The sequence below is a fragment of the Homalodisca vitripennis genome, chromosome 1 (assembly GCF_021130785.1).
Source record: "Homalodisca vitripennis isolate AUS2020 chromosome 1, UT_GWSS_2.1, whole genome shotgun sequence".
Classification (NCBI taxonomy): domain Eukaryota; kingdom Metazoa; phylum Arthropoda; class Insecta; order Hemiptera; family Cicadellidae; genus Homalodisca; species Homalodisca vitripennis.
In genome coordinates, this window is record NC_060207.1 from 182,979,912 (window position 1) to 182,994,256 (window position 14,345).

A 14,345-nucleotide genomic window follows, 5' to 3' on the forward strand; every position below is an offset into this window, starting at 1 on the left:
TTAAAAGTAAGAGTAACTAATAATATGTGTTTATAATTTGTATCAAATGCTAGATTTAATTACCCAGAAATCCCAATTGAGAAAAGTGAGCCTTATAGGTGCTTTAAACTGTTTTCCAAAATTAACCCCATTGAAAGACATTGGACGGGCAGTTTCCATCCTTCACTTCTTCGCACGGGCCCAACGACTAAAGACGGGCAGTGCCCGTCCCGCTAGACACGACATCAACGTATAGCCGACATCATATATATTGCCGATAGATTCGCCAGAGGCATTCACATTTGCTGCATATTTTGTTCTCAATATTCTCTAGTCTATGTTTTTTTTCTTCTTCGTTGCTGAAAATCATCTGATATTGTTCCCTCAAATCATCTTAGCAAAACAAAGCTTTTCTTTCGTTTGTAAACAGTCAAGATGGCGTCTGCGCGACGCAGGAATGATGTGTTCGTAAATTTTTTTTCGTATGATTTTGCGGCTTACGTTGCTAATGTTTTAGATGAAAGTGGTGATGAGGAAAGTGACAGTGAACAAGATGACAATGATACACGAAAATAATGAAATGTCTGATCGTACAAACGATGACTGAAAGTGATAATGAAAGTGACGATAAAACACACCGGCTAAGTCCTTGTGAATTTTGTGTGGAGTGTTGGACCAAAATACTGTTAGTACAATGCGTTTTAACAACAAATAACAAAAAATAACCCGGCAATCATGAATAGATTCCTATCATTTCGAGGTCATTTAGGGAGAAAACTTGCACTGAAATCAGATGTGTTCAATCACTTCTGTGACGAAACCTTTTGGGCTCAGGTAACCCTTTTGGTAGGGCCTCCCGCTTATGGAGAAGCACCACTGAGGCGCCTTCAAGGAAAGTTTTTGGAGGGCATTTTATTGAAAAGATACCTCCAACCACCAAAGCTAGGCCCATCAAGAAAATGTAAAGATTGTGCCTAACAGGGGAAAATGAAGTGAAACAGTGTACCAATGTAAAAAGTGTCATGTTCCACTTCATCTGGAAACATGTTTTGAGGTGGTTTCACACCCAAACCAACTTCTAAAAAGTATAAATAAAAATTTGTAAATAGTGTATAATATATGTATATTTTTAAAAAAAATCTAACATTTTTCTGTTCATACAATAACAAGGAATAAACTAAGGTACATTTATAATAATTCATAGCATGCTATACAGTAAATTTTTAAAGCCAAAGTGCACCATGTTTTCTTACACAAAAGCATTGAAAATATCCAGTTCTGTAGTCCAAAAATTATAGTAATTTATTGTAGTCACGAAATGTGTTTAATGGAATAGCTGATTTAGAACACTTAAATGAAATGTAAAGTTAGTTATTTTATTTTTAACAATATTAATAAGAAACTTATAGAAGAATTGCACAATTTCACCAATGTTTGCTTAACTATATTTAAATAAAACCAATAAAAATGATTTATAAAATACCAAAGGTCCCAGCTTATTAGAGTTCTCTTTTATTAGAACTAGGAGGATGATAAGATAATTTTGACATAAAGCATATATCAGTTTTGTCAGGTTGTGTCCCTATGTATTGAAGTAATTGTTTGTACTGTATTAAAACAATGTATTTGACTTAGCTGTTCTTGTTTGTAAAAATTTGTTTAATCATATTGAATTGCTTTTCTATTTTGTGCTGTTGTTCCTCCCCATTGGATCATCGCCACATCCTGGTGACATGCACCACACTGAATCTATTCTTAATTGTATAATGTTTATACAGTGTAATGAGTGAGAGACACTTCTGGCTGTGGCATGACTGCAATGCCTACAAGAATGATGTTACTGTAGACAGCGCAGTCCAATCAATTGGACAGCATGTGTATTAGCCAAGGATTCTAAGAATGTAAATGCAAAATGTTAGTACAGAGGGTTCAGTAGTTTTTACATGGTTGAGTAAAACACACACATACAGGTACCATTAGATTTTTATATAATAGTATAATTTTAAAAGTCATATTTATTGGGATTCATAATCCCAGCCCAACTTAGTAATCATGTTATGTAAGTTACGTAACATGATTATGTAAGATCTGCTGTGCTGTACTATATAATTACAAGGTGACTCGTGTTACATTGTCAGTCATGGTGATGTCATGTTTCAGGAGCTGCCACAGCTAGGCAGTGTCAAGAATGCTAATGTGTTGCTGCTGTTAGGAGACTCTGTCACTACTGACCACATCAGTCCGGCTGGCAGTATCGCCCGAAACAGCCCAGCCGCTCGATACCTCGCTAAGAGAGGGTCAGTTCACTTTCTATGTTCATTTTGTGTTTTTATTGTATTGAATCAAGGAGAAAGAAAAGCAACATGACTTTAGATATGTATTGTTTTCTCTTACTTTGCTTTACTGAAGAAAATCCCAGTTACAGGTATTCTACCTAAACCTGTCCCCTCAAAGAACTGAGGTCAAAACTGTTTAAATCTTCTACTATAATGTGATGTCAGCCTAGAATGTTGGTTCTTTTTATTGTCAAGACATCAGATTTCACTAACCATGTAGACAGAATCTACAGGTACCATAATCTACGTAACAAAGCATCCTCTTTAAAAGAATAATTATGATTTCGGACATTTGCCAACATTATCTCTAACAAAAATAGACCACGTTTCAAGGATGAAATCTACCCTCATATTCAGGTCAAAAAATCCTAATACATAAGATTGAATATAGACGAAAACTTAAAACTAAACAGAATGCTTGCCACTCACTCAACTAAATTTAACAAAATAGTACATTGTACGTCAAAAATTCAATCAATACCTGAGTTTAGCTTCATTCCACCTTCCGTTTAGTGTAGCGTCTAAAATCTGATACAATTACAGACTTGACTCCTGGAGCCTGAAAGACATACAAAAAAGTCGGTGATAAAGAAGTTTTAAACTATTTCTTTGCATCGTTTGGATATCAGAGACACACAGACCCAAAAAAATGTCTGTCTGGTTTCCCAGCAGCCATCCAGTGAAATCTAGATGTTCTTATTGTCTCATCAGGTACCGAATTGAGTGCATTATGATGTTTTTGACACGATTCCAAAAGCACAGTGGTGCAATCGAGTCCTAGTATTTCTTCAGATGCGGACTGAAGATTCTCGGAGCGAAGTCTGTGACAGTGTCATGTTTCAGACGCTGCTCTAAATGGAAGGTGAAATGGAGCTAAATTCAACATTTGCATTAAGTCAACCTTTCCCGCTTTAGCTACATTATATGTAGAATACCTGGCTGGTACACCCAACAGTATGATATGAAGTCCTAACTGGTGATATGAACTCAGGTGATGCCATTGCACAGAACCAAGAGCACTAAACGATACATCACATGCATCAGGAATCTCTCTGTACAAAGATTTGCTACATAAGAGTATCTACATGTAATTGATATATTACCTTCACAAAATATCTAGAATAACCAAATTGAAGGCAATATCACTATAACACAGAAATAGTGTTATAGCGTTATGACATTCTTTTAAGAAATTCATAAAATTTTTTTTTTTTTCATTTTCAAGAAGAAACTCAAACTTGACAATTTTTTTACCTATTCATAGTTGCTAATTAACAAAATAATAAAAATAAAGTTTTCACGAATCATTCCACATTTAAACATTGTACCTTTTTATTGAAACAATCTTGTGAGTTTTTGCCATAAAATACATAAGAGATGAATTATTTATATAAGGATTCAATTTTGACTAAAAAAGATCACTTACATCAGTATTTATTACACAAGTTTCTGATATTACTTGATCTTCATGGATCACCCATTTTAGTCACTTACCACTAACACAAATTAAAATTATTCAATACAATAATGTACAATAACTATGATAGAACACAACAGAAACTGGTTTGTTTATAGATAACTGTTTCAGTTGTTCATGTGATGCAAACAAAATAAAAGCTGGACAACAATGCTGAATGGTAACAAAAAAAAGCTAATAATAAGTCAAATACCACTAAATATAAACTACAACACACAGGCTTTAATGTGATATATTGTTTAAAGGTCTGTGACTGGTAATGACAATGATTTATTGATTCCTGCTGGTGAACACTGATTGGCCATAGAACGGCTGATTGCACTTAAGATGTAATCAGGTTAACTGAAAAAGAGTTAGTTGACCTGTTAAGGTTAAATGTTTTTGAAATAGTGTTTCTGTGACCGCTGTGTTTGTGGTAGGTTGACACCGAGAGACTTCAACTCGTACGGATCACGACGAGGGAATGATGATGTGATGGCACGAGGAACATTTGCCAACATTCGGTTGGTCAACAAGTTGGTGAGCCAGTCGGGGCCTCGCACCTTGCACATACCGTCTGGAGAAGAGGTGAGTTTTCTCTACAAATATCAAGGTGAATGTTTTACTAGCTCTTCCTACTTCTGGTGCATTATAAGACCTTTGATGGCTCGTAAGCAATCATTTAAAGTGATAAGAGGTCTGTAGGTTTATTTTCCAATGCACCATAGTTGAATGTTCAACCCTGGAAGCGTACGACCGACCCATTTGGTGTCGATCGTATAACTTCCAAAGTGCGATTGACCCCAATAGGGTCAATTCATATTTTACCGCTAAAAGCATTATTACTAGTCAAAGCCCTTTAAATTATACAATAATCAAAAGCCTATGAGTTTTTTTTATTGTTAATGGGTTTTGATTTTGTTTTATCTTGTTCCTAGTTAACAATGTGTATAGTTTTCCTATTTGTAATTTTGTTTTTAACCTCTCTGTGGTGGATATTGTTATTTGTAAACAGATAATTTTGCTTTTTGTTCAAAAGATTTTTTATTTAAGCTGAGCAAAGTTTTATCATGTACATTTCATTATACAGGGATGCTGAAAACTCAAATGTCTTCGGTCTAACTAAAAAAAGCTCAAACGGTCTAATATCTTTTGTACTTGTAAACTTACAAACATCAAACTTTGCACAGTGACGTAGGGCATAAAATTAAACTTTTTGATGCAATTAGTAACTTTCCACCACTTCAGGGGAATGGCCCTTAAGGATTCTGTGGAAAATCTTAAATGTAAATGTAGGTCGATGTGCATACCATTTTAAAGATATTAATTAGTAGAACATGATGCCGCAAATTAGACCTCGAAAGGTTAATCCTAAATAAAATGGCGGCACTTGAAAGTTTTAATACTGATCTTATGTGCAAGTTCAAAAATGGCTTAATTTTATTGTAACCATATCACATGAAGCTACAAAACTTCACATGCACTAAAATCAATGCACATTTTAGAATTTCTGTTAGACGCTTCCAGGTTGAATAATTAAACAAAGCATTCTAGCATTTTGTTCCTGAACTATTAAATTGCTGATTTTTTTCTGGGAGTTAGGAATAGAATGTGATGTAATTATGTGAGGCTACTAGATCCTGTAATGCAATAAAGCAAGTCAGAATTTTCAATGTTTCAATAAACATTATTGGAAAACAGAACTGATTCTTTTGTTATAAGTATACCATAATGGTGTAATCATTAAATTTCTAATTTTTTTAAACAGCAAAATCATGTTAAATTATAAGAGGTCTGAAAATCTCTTTATTATTGTAAACAGAGGATGCAAAATTATTGTGCTTTTTAGTAGATCTCAAAAAACACATTTATATCAACAGTTCGATTTTAATTTTAATTGAACACATTCAGTTGAAATGTTGCAAACATGTGTACTAAAAGAGCTTAATATTTTGCTACTACATGACATGAACATTGGATATAAGGTTCTTAGATTTCGTAATGCAGTAAGTTTTTAAGAGTAGGTAGACTATTACAAGTCTTCAAGCAATGTAAGTTTTAGAGTAGATAGAATACATTACTGAAAACTCCAAAACATATTGTATTGGAAGTGTGTCATGGTGTTTTATTTTAATTTATTATTTATTCTGTTACAGTTAGATGTGTTTGATGCGGCCGAGCGCTATGCACAGACAAACACTCCGCTGATAGCCATTGTGGGTAAAGAGTATGGATGTGGATCATCCCGTGACTGGGCAGCCAAAGGACCTTTCCTCCTTGTAAGTCACCCTAAGATCTTGGTTTTAGTTACTAAAATAAATAGTTAGAGTGTATAAAATTTCTGTACTGCTTTGTTTCCTTTAGGAGCTTATCGATAGGTGTAGTTGTTAAGAAAATTCAGCATTTCATCAAGTTCCAGCACAAATAACTTTCTTCTTATTCTTCCCATGTAGAGGCACATTTTCTGTGAAGATAGAAGTAAGCACTTTTGCCCAATGTAGTAAACCTTGTTCAAAATTCTAGATCAAAGAGAATACTTGATACCTGAGAGGTAAGACAAGGTCCATAGTGCCAATTATAGTAACAGTTAATATCTTGTCTCTATGTCAAAAAAAGTTGAGTGTCCAAAAAGAGTAGCGAATGAACATAAGAGTTCGTTTTTAACTTGTAAAATTTGCAAGTGAAACTTTTTAAATGTTACAACAAGTGTATAGTGAGAGTGTTCAAAAAAGGCTCCAACGTATCTATAGACAGTAGACAATAGACAATATTCTTTATTTGTTGTTTCTTTAAGAAATACAATTGCGTCAATAGTAGATAACAACAAAAACTTAGATTAATATTTCTTGCTTTACAAATATTGATGTGGTATTTATAGAAGATCGAGGAACTCCTTCAATGAATATACAGGTCGTTCCATCAGCCAGTCTCGAAAATGTCTTTTCAGTTCGTTCCCTTTCATGTTCTTGAGATTTGGTGGTAGTGCATTAATGATTTTGCGTCCAATGTAAGAAGGTTTTTTGCTGAATTGCGATGTGTGGTGTACAGGGAGAATGTAGTCCGTTGCTCGTCTGGTGTGGTATGAGTGAGCATTTTCATTTCTAGGAAGGTCCATCTGGTTGGTGTAGATGACGACTGCATGGATGTATAGTGCTATGACAGTAAGAAGCTGCAGGGATTTGAAATCTTCTCTGCAGCTTTCCCTAGGGCTGAGGCTATAGAGTGCCCTTACAGCTTTTTTCTGGAGTATCAGGATTTTGTTGAGATTGGTTTCAGATGTTCCTCCCCATGAAATTAAGCCATATCTGAGGTGGGACTCCACTATAGCATAGTATGCTGTCTTTGCCGTCTCCAAACCTCCTATCCACTTCATTCGCTTTACCACATAAGTGCCAGATGAAAGTTTTTTGGTCAGATCGCGTATGTGATCTGTCCAGGAGAGGTCAGCATTAATTGTTAGGCCAAGCAGTTTTGCCTTTTTTTCAACTAAAATATTAGGTATTTTTGGAATCTGCTCTTGTCTTCTGCTAAAATTGATCTGGGTGGTTTTGGATTGATTTATGACCAGATCGTTTTGAAGGCAGTATTGGAGTGATTTTTCTGTTGCTGATGAAATATCCAAAATTAGATTTTGTGCTGTGTTATTTGTAAACAAAAGAGTTGTGTCGTCTGCGTACATAATGGTTTCTACAGAATTGTCATTGATAAAACTTGGAAAATCGTTTGTAAAAAGTATGAACAAAAAGGGGCCTAAAACTGAGCCTTGAGGCACTCCTCTACTTACTGTGAGTTGTCTTGATCTATACACGCATTTACTCCCATTTACATTTTGTTGAATCTCAACTATTTGCTTGCGTCCTTTCAGGTAGCTAGTCACCCAATCTTTCGCCAAGCCTTCAAAACCTAGGGCTGAAATCTTTTTCAAGATAAGATCATGATCTAGACAATCGAAAGCCTTACTGTAGTCTAATAGGACAGCTGATATGTGTTTGTGGTCTTCTAATTTATCTATGACATCTCACACCTGAACAGAAAGAATGCCAATGAATGATTTATTTTGACATTCTAGAAAACATTGAACGTGATTCTACCTTTTTAGAAAACGTTACTAGCGAACATGGATTTTTACTTATGATCACAAAACGTCAATAGATTCATTCGAAATTAACTGTTTCTCAAGAGCAAAAAAAAGCATGAATGAGAAAGTCAAAGTGATTATGCACATTGATTGAGTACCAGGGGGCACACAGTGAATCAGCATTACTACATTAGCATCCTGACTACCTTATGCGAGTGTGTGCAGAGAAAATGGAATGATTTTTGGGGAAAACAAATCATGCATCCTCCACCAGGACAATGCAACAATTCATAATGCTTTGTGAGTCAAGACGTTTTATTGAAACACAACATCCCTGCCTTAGACCATCCACTCAGCTCATCTGACTTGGATCCCTCTGAATTATTTCATTCCATAAAGCTTTGAAAGGAATTAGATTTGAGACTGTAGAAGCAGTAAAAGAAAAAGAGCCGTGAAAGTCATGAACAGGATCATGGAAAATGCAGCATTGTTACATACAGTGGAAAATTCATATGGATCTGTGTAGAGATCGAGGAAGAGAGTACATTGAAGGGGATAATATTGTATTGTAAATATTTATAACATTTCTTTCTAGCCACACCTCATACAACTAATAATCATAAGATATGCTAACCTGAACTATGTTACAATCATACTTTTTTTTATTACAATGTACATAAGATCTCCAAATGTACTGTATTCAAGACGTTATTGCACTTTGCCACTATTAAAACTAATTTTTAATTTAAAACTATTAATTTTTAAGTATATCCTTTGCTTTATTTTGTAAACTTTTTTGATGCACCAAACAGTGTTTTGTTCCTGGATTATTAAACTTGTTTTAGGTAATTATTACCAGACCCATAAATACTTTAGGCACACAATTTAACTTCCTGGAGTTAGTCTTTTTATTAGATTTGAAACATTTATATAAGATGCCAAACTATACAAAATTAGTACAAACATATCTTTTTGAAGTCAATAAAAGGAAATAGTAAAATAATTATCCATTTTACCTCAACCCTCAAAATTTAAGAATACAATTAACACAGTGTGCACCAGGAAAAATTGTAATTGAACGCAGCTTTTTAAAAACAGGAATTAATTAGTCTGATATTGTACAAGCATATTATTATAAAGAAACAATTTTAAAATACTTGTGGATCTCTGTCAAACACATTCATTTCACCAAATATAGTTGAATTCAAATTGAAAAATTAGTTTGTTTACATTCGAATGTTATGATAAGAACGAAACGTAATAACGTTTCATAATTCAAATTAAACTGGCACCAAACAGCTGTTGACAGCTATAATTTGACAAACTTTCTGAACATCTGTTTACATTGCTAATGAAAATAAAAAGATAATGGCAGGCGACTTATTATGCCAAAACACTGGGGGTGAATTTAAACGACCAGAACAGACCCATATTGACCACAGCAACTTTTTAGTTGTACGATATACTTTTGTCATTGGGATAAAAAGGCTAACTCTTATTGTTACTGAAGCCATCAATAAACTAATAAATCAACTTCAATAAATTATCATGGAATGTGGGAGGGAAATACTAATCTTATAAAAACTGTTTCACTTTACGACTTCAGGACCCCAAACCTCTGTTCTTTAAACTTAAATCTAAATTGGATCAGGAGATTGGAATAGCTTTGAGTGACTATCAATTATCTCTAGACAGTTTATTATGTCATAGAAAAAGAATACATAGATATATTGTCCAGTTTTTCAACAGAAAATTGCGTGCGAAGCCGCAGATAACTGCTAGTTATTAATAATTTTGATTTCAGTAAGCCATCAGAAGGTGTCAAATAATGTGAGAGTTATCCAATTGGAACAACCGTAGTTAAAAATCAACAAAAAGGACACAAATAAATATTACAAAAAATTTACCAAAGATTTAATATGCCTAACATTCAAAGACTTTAAATAACAAAATGACATTCTGATTAAAGACAGACTGGCCAACACTAAGTGACTCAAGCTATTCCTCAGTAATTTGTTTATAAGTGCTGGTTTTCTTGTATAGTTCTGGTTTCTAAATTCTGATAATTTTATTCATTATGATTTAGATTATTTGTGTAGAATATTAAAGCAGTGATAGTGAAATTGTTTGAGAGAAACCATAATTTAAACCTGGTCCTTTTCAGGGTTGGCAATTTCTGTCGGGACAGAACACAAAGTGACTAATAATCCCTGATTGTTTGTGCAGGGTATTAAAGCAGTAATAGCAGAATCGTTTGAGAGAATCCATCGTTCGAACCTGGTCGGTATGGGAATCATACCTTTACAGTTCCTGCCAGGACAGAATGCCGAGTCACTAAAACTGACTGGCAAGGAGACCTACACCATTGACATTCCAGCTGATGCCAAACCTCTTCAAAACATCACAGTCAAGGTAAGCAAATGTTTGGGCAGAATTTTCAGGTATAATTTCCAAACCATAACTGGCTTAAATCTTTGTACATATGACAAATTACTGATATCTAATATCCGTGTTTTAGGTGAGTACTGGCCAAAGCTTTGAGGTCCTTCTGAGGTTCGACACCGAAGTGGATCTGCTTTATTATCATCACGGTGGAATCCTCAATTATATGGTTCGCAAAATGCTGGACGCGTAGTACCGCACACACACAAATACATGGCAGTTTGATGCAGGTGGTGTTCCAAAAATTCAGTTGTAACGAGCAATCTAAGATGAACTTCATGTTCTCAATTATAAAAAAAGAAACGATGTTTAAGTATCACTTCCAAGGTTTTAGTTAAATTGTAACAAACTCCTGTATATTTAAAACACTCATCAAGGCCTCTGCACACTTAACAGCTTGAAAACTGAAATTAGATTTTTATATTCATTCAGAATTAATTAGAAAGTGTTTTTTCCATGATATCATCACAATTTCAAGTTGCCTGTGTAGTGGAGTGTTTTTAGATATATAAAGGCAGTGTTAGTCAGGTGCTTTGATAAAATATTGTCTACTTGTTGTCTGTTAAAAATAATTCTTATGTTAATTTCCTCATGTCTTAAATAGTTAGCAATAGATTTTTAAAAATTACAATATGTTTTATTTAATGTAATATTGAACACTGTCTGAAACAAATGTCATGAATTTCTGTGGCCATTACCCGACTGTAGATGTATTATTTTCATTACTAGTTGTGTAATAAACGCTCCAGCAATACCCCGAAGCTCATGGCATAGCTCTCATTATTAACCTCTGTAATGTCCTCTCTATTTTCATTTTAACGTTAGAAATCAGGGTTCTGTTAAAACCAAGATCCTGCTGTCAGAATAATTCATGAAGATTATCAGAAATCAAAATACCTCAAATGACAATCAAAACTACTGTTTTCCTGAATTAAGTTTGTTAATTGTTATTACTTTATGTATTTTTCTATAATTATTATAGTTACATTATTTATTTTTTTGTTTTAACTAACTATGTTGTTACGTATTTCAAACAAATATTACATTTATATTTATTCAAGTTGTTTTTATATTTTTAAAGTGTTTCTTTTAAATAATCTTTAAAAAGTGATATTACAAACAAATTTATTTGTGAAATGTTAGTAAATAATCTAATTTAAATTATGGTTTGAAACATTTGAATCACACAAAATTGTTCCACAAATTGTGATACAAGATAAATTTGGTGATTATATACTGTACTTAATTTAATGAATTAACTGAATCTACATAAAATAATAAGCAGTGGCTTTCTAGTTCTTTTATAACTTTTTAATACAATAGTTCCACAAAATCTTATAATAATTTAATTTAAAAAATTGTATAGTAAATAAATAGTTGTAATTAACCCCTTGAATGCTGTGATACTCTTGCAGTACTGACACCTTCACTGCGGGGTTTTTTTTGCCACTTGCAACCAAAATTAATGTTAATCAATTTTATTGGCAAAAACAATATTATACAGCACTCTGAGTACTATTTATTTAGAGGGCCAGTTCCAGAATACAATAAGGAGTAATTAGGGGGAAACCCGTATTTTTTATATAATGGGATGGTGGGGGGGAGGGGGGTTGAAGGAACTAAAAGATGGGTAGGAAATTATCTGTTTATAATTCTTTAGCAAGTGAAAAATAATACTCACAATGAAAAGAAACGTATTTATTTAGAACATTTGTTTGTATTTACACTTTGTAAAGCTCTTTGAGTTATTATTCAATAATTTTTGAGTTCGTGGAATAGTGCAAAACACGGCACCACACACAGCCCAACATCGCATTCAGCGCACTGGTAGCGCGATTCGCGGCGTTTCTGTTCTCCTTGTTTTGTGTTTTTACAAAACGTGACAAATACGTTGTGCATTTTTCTTTTTTTCCGTGGATGGTACAAGAGATGGAAAATGACGCTGTGTTAGACGCATTGGATTATCACCCACAGAGGTCGGCCACCTTTCTGTTTTGTCCGTGGTTCCAAATTATCAGCCATTATTTGGCGAACAAGCTCTAGGTGGAACTGCTGCAACGTTGGTTTTCTGCCTGTTTGACAAAGGTATATGGCATGTGCATTTAATATAGACATATCCACCAAAAATGGAAAAAAAAGCTTCTTATACCATCGAGTAGTTCGGCGTACACATTCTACATTGACGATCATCATGTCCGACCTGTCAACTGCTCCCATGTTTTGGTTGTAGTCATGAACAGATATGGGTTTCACAATGGCCGCTTTTTGTTTTTCTGTCTAGTTTACCAGTAGATACCATCTCATCTTTGTGCTCCGATGTCAGCATGACAACTTCTCGTTTATCAATCCACCTGACTGCTATACTTGTGCCATTATTTAGGGCTTCCCGCTCACCTACTTCTAGCTCTTTCTGAAAACTGTGGCATTCCCAATCTTATAGATTTTACTGTCCCACAAGCATTAGTTTTGTTTTTGTGCAAAAAATGTAAATAAGTCGGGACTGGAATACCAGTTGTCAATAAATAAGCAGTGGCCTTTGTTGAGATAATTTTGGAGAAGAGTTGTCACAATTGCTCCGGAAATACCAAGATTTTCGGAATTGGAGTAGTCAGTGTCTTTCCCAGTATAAACAATGCTATCAAGTATGTAACCCGTCTCACAATCACATAACAGGAATAATTTAATTCCAAACCTACTTCTCTTTGAGGGGATGAACATTTTGAAGCCAAGCTGTCCTTTGAAAAGCAACAAACTTTCGTCAATGCATAGATTTCTAAATGGTTTGAAGTTGCGGGAAAATGCTGCCCTGAAAATATCAACCACTTCCTTTATTTTACTAAGTTTGCCATGAGCGGGAGGAAGTGTATTATCAGAAAAGTGCAATAAACGCAAAATAATAAAATACCTGTCTCTCTAGACATGCATTTAGAGACACTATTCTTATGAAGAGGGTCACTCGACCAATAATCTTCAATGGCTATTTTTTTGTTATGTACCATCAACATTGTAGTAGCCAAAAATAACTTCATTTCTTTCTTCGTAATTGGGACCCACTTTTTCAATTCGAGAGTGTTCTGAAGGGGGGGATGTGGAAACAATGTACTCAAACTGTTTGTTTGTTTCCAAAACAATTAAATCTAACAATTCGTCAGTAATAATTTTTTTCAAAGCAATACAGTTCAGAACAATTCTCTGAAAATGTGTCTGAATCCACTACCCCACTTCTCGAATTATCAAATTCAAAAACTTGTGGAATAAAATCAGTTGATGTCCATGAATGAGTGTATTTAGTTTTATTTATATTAACCCCTTCGTTTTTATTACTTTGGTTTTTTGATTTTACTTTAGGTTTGAACAGTTTTTTTCTCTCTATCTTATTCTTTTTTCTATTTACATTAGAGGTAGTTTTTTTTCGTTTAGAAATTTACCCTACTCGGTCCAGGTAAATTCTGTTCCTCAACGATGTCAAGATCACTAACCTCCTCTAATAATAGTGTATTACAATCAAGATCCAAGTCGGATTCAGATTCACTTACCGATAATGTTGGCTGGTATAAAGGGTCAGTATCAACAACGTCATCATCCTCTGATATATCACTCAAATCCAATTCCTATTTCAGAACTCGGCATTTCTAAAAAATCTTCTAATCTCATACTCGCCTTCGTTATCCATAGACATAATGGTAGTCTAATTATCCAAAACAACAACAAAATTATGTCCAGTAGTAATACTATACTAGTAATTATATTTATATAAATAAACACTATATAAATAAAACACCTCAATAAGTCCGAAAACACATAAAAGCACAAGACAAGACCACTTCTGTGACTGACATTTGACAAAACTTATTCAGAACAGAAATGCACGTGGTTTTGTGGTAGTTTGAAAATATAATATATCAGGTAGCAGCACCAATCAACAAGAGAATAGTGTCCAGATAGTTCATATTGAGGCCGCTAGATGGTGTGGGCCCCTTTGTTCAGTAGTAGTGGACTACAACAAAGAGATACAATCGTGTTCCGTACATTTACGGGCGTAGCAGTGAGGGCT

The 14,345-nt window shown here is 34.2% G+C and overlaps 1 protein-coding gene across 1 annotated transcript in view; it reads left to right on the forward strand.

Annotated features, from left to right (window-relative positions):
- Positions 1-11,052, forward strand: part of LOC124352865 (cytoplasmic aconitate hydratase-like) — a 39,819-nt gene extending 28,767 nt beyond the window's left edge. The window contains exons 14-18 of the mRNA XM_046802580.1: positions 2,140-2,276; positions 4,212-4,359; positions 5,928-6,050; positions 10,076-10,261; positions 10,368-11,052. Of these exons, the coding sequence (XP_046658536.1) occupies positions 2,140-2,276; positions 4,212-4,359; positions 5,928-6,050; positions 10,076-10,261; positions 10,368-10,484 (711 nt within the window). The 3' untranslated portion in view covers positions 10,485-11,052. The remainder of the gene's footprint in view (positions 1-2,139; positions 2,277-4,211; positions 4,360-5,927; positions 6,051-10,075; positions 10,262-10,367) is intronic.
- The last annotated feature ends 3,293 nt before the right edge of the window (positions 11,053-14,345 follow it).